The sequence below is a fragment of the Echinops telfairi genome, unplaced genomic scaffold (assembly GCF_000313985.2).
Source record: "Echinops telfairi isolate 266 unplaced genomic scaffold, ASM31398v2 ScPeMD7_23;HRSCAF=83, whole genome shotgun sequence".
Classification (NCBI taxonomy): Eukaryota; Metazoa; Chordata; class Mammalia; order Afrosoricida; family Tenrecidae; genus Echinops; species Echinops telfairi.
Genome location: NW_022103920.1, coordinates 14886724 through 14888233, shown reverse-complemented (window position 1 = coordinate 14888233; position 1510 = coordinate 14886724). Strand labels below are relative to the sequence as shown.

Sequence of the window (1510 nt, the reverse complement as noted above, 5' to 3'; positions counted from 1 at the left end):
GGGGGTTGTGAGCGGCCCCGCGCGTACCAGACTCCTCGTCCTTCTTGTCGAATTTTTTAATCATCTTGGATGACTTCCCAAGCGCCCAGACCCACCGCAACCGTCCCAGGCGCCGTAGCCGGCGAGCGGAAGAGGCTGCAGGAAGGCCGGCCCCGGGGACTCCCACCGATTGGACGACCGGCCCGTCACTCGGGGAGAAGGCCCGCCCCCAGTCTGCGGGCCTCAGCTCCGCCCACGCCACGCCCCAGCCCGGCGAGGGAGGAGCGGTGGGCGGGTCTTGGGGCGGGGCGGAGCCTGGAGGTTCCACAGGCTGAAGCAAGGGATTCGCCTCCTGGCCCACCTGGCTAGCTACCATGCCCAAAGCTAACGGGAATGCGCGTTTATTTGGTTGGACGCCCTAGATGGCGACGTCTCCAGCTCCTCAGGCTCTGGGGAGCGCGGCCAGGCGGGAGGCTTGGGGGGTTTGCATTCATGTAATGTTCATGGCTTTTTTGATGATCCACTGCGGGGCCCTTCCTTGGCGGAAGGTGTTCTCCCCAGGTGCAGTTTTGGTGGGCTTCTCTTCCTGGAGCGAAGCCAAGGTGAGCGGTTCCCACTTGGCCTTGGAAGTCGGTCCTGCACTCCGGAGTCTCTGGAAAGCTGCAACAAAGCACAGGGCACCTCTTAGCGAATGTGGATTCCACTACAGGGACGCCTGACCGAGTCGAGAATGAGATCCACATGAGGTGATGGCGCACCGGAAAGCTGGGCTTCATTATTACCAGAACCCAAATGACCCACATTCACCGCCAGCGAGTGGAGGCCGAGTCACAGCGACGCCCATAGGACAGAGTAGAACTGCCTCGTGGGTTTCCAAGACTGATTCTTCATGGGAGTAGAAAGCCTTGTCTTTCTCCCTTATTCCTACCAGGAGGGTGGATTTGGGACCACCCTCCCTACCATGGTTGGGTTCCCTCCATCAGTGTTAGGCAGAGTTCTCTAGAGGACAGTCTCTAGTCTACCTGGACTAACACAATCAGTAGCCAGTTGAACACACACTACGTCCGGTTAGAACCCCTTCTTTACCATAATCCACCCACCCTTGTTCTTCCATCGTCAATTACCCTCTTCGGTAGGTAACCCACTAGGCTAATTTGCATACCTGCATATTTGAGTATCCCACTATCCCTGTTTCCCTTGTTTAGTCTTTTACCAAAATGTACATGCTGTATGTCAGTTGTCAGAGAGTGTCCCTTTGACTTCAGGTATTAGCACTGTGTCCACATTCTCCTCAACCTCCACTCAGGTGGGACAGTCTTCCCCTACTCCCTCCCCACCTTCTCATGAATTGTGCCCCCAGACATTTTGGCATGGTGCAAAAATGTGTAAGCACCCAGCTAACAACCCAAAGGCCCCTTGGAAGAAAAACCTTGGGATCCACTTCCAAATAAAGTCACCACGAAAATGCTGTGGAACACAGTTCTACTCAAAGGGGCTCAGAATCTACTCACAAGCAGCTGGGTGGGTTTCT

At 55.8% G+C, this 1510-nt stretch overlaps 1 protein-coding gene across 1 annotated transcript in view; it reads right to left on the bottom strand.

Annotated features, from left to right (window-relative positions):
* Positions 1 to 469: 469 nt before the first annotated feature.
* Positions 470 to 1510, bottom strand: part of TSGA13 (testis specific 13) — a 31767-nt gene continuing 30726 nt past the window's right edge. Inside the window, exon 5 of the mRNA XM_004707886.1 lies at positions 470 to 629. Coding sequence (XP_004707943.1) covers positions 470 to 629 — 160 coding nt within the window. The remainder of the gene's footprint in view (positions 630 to 1510) is intronic.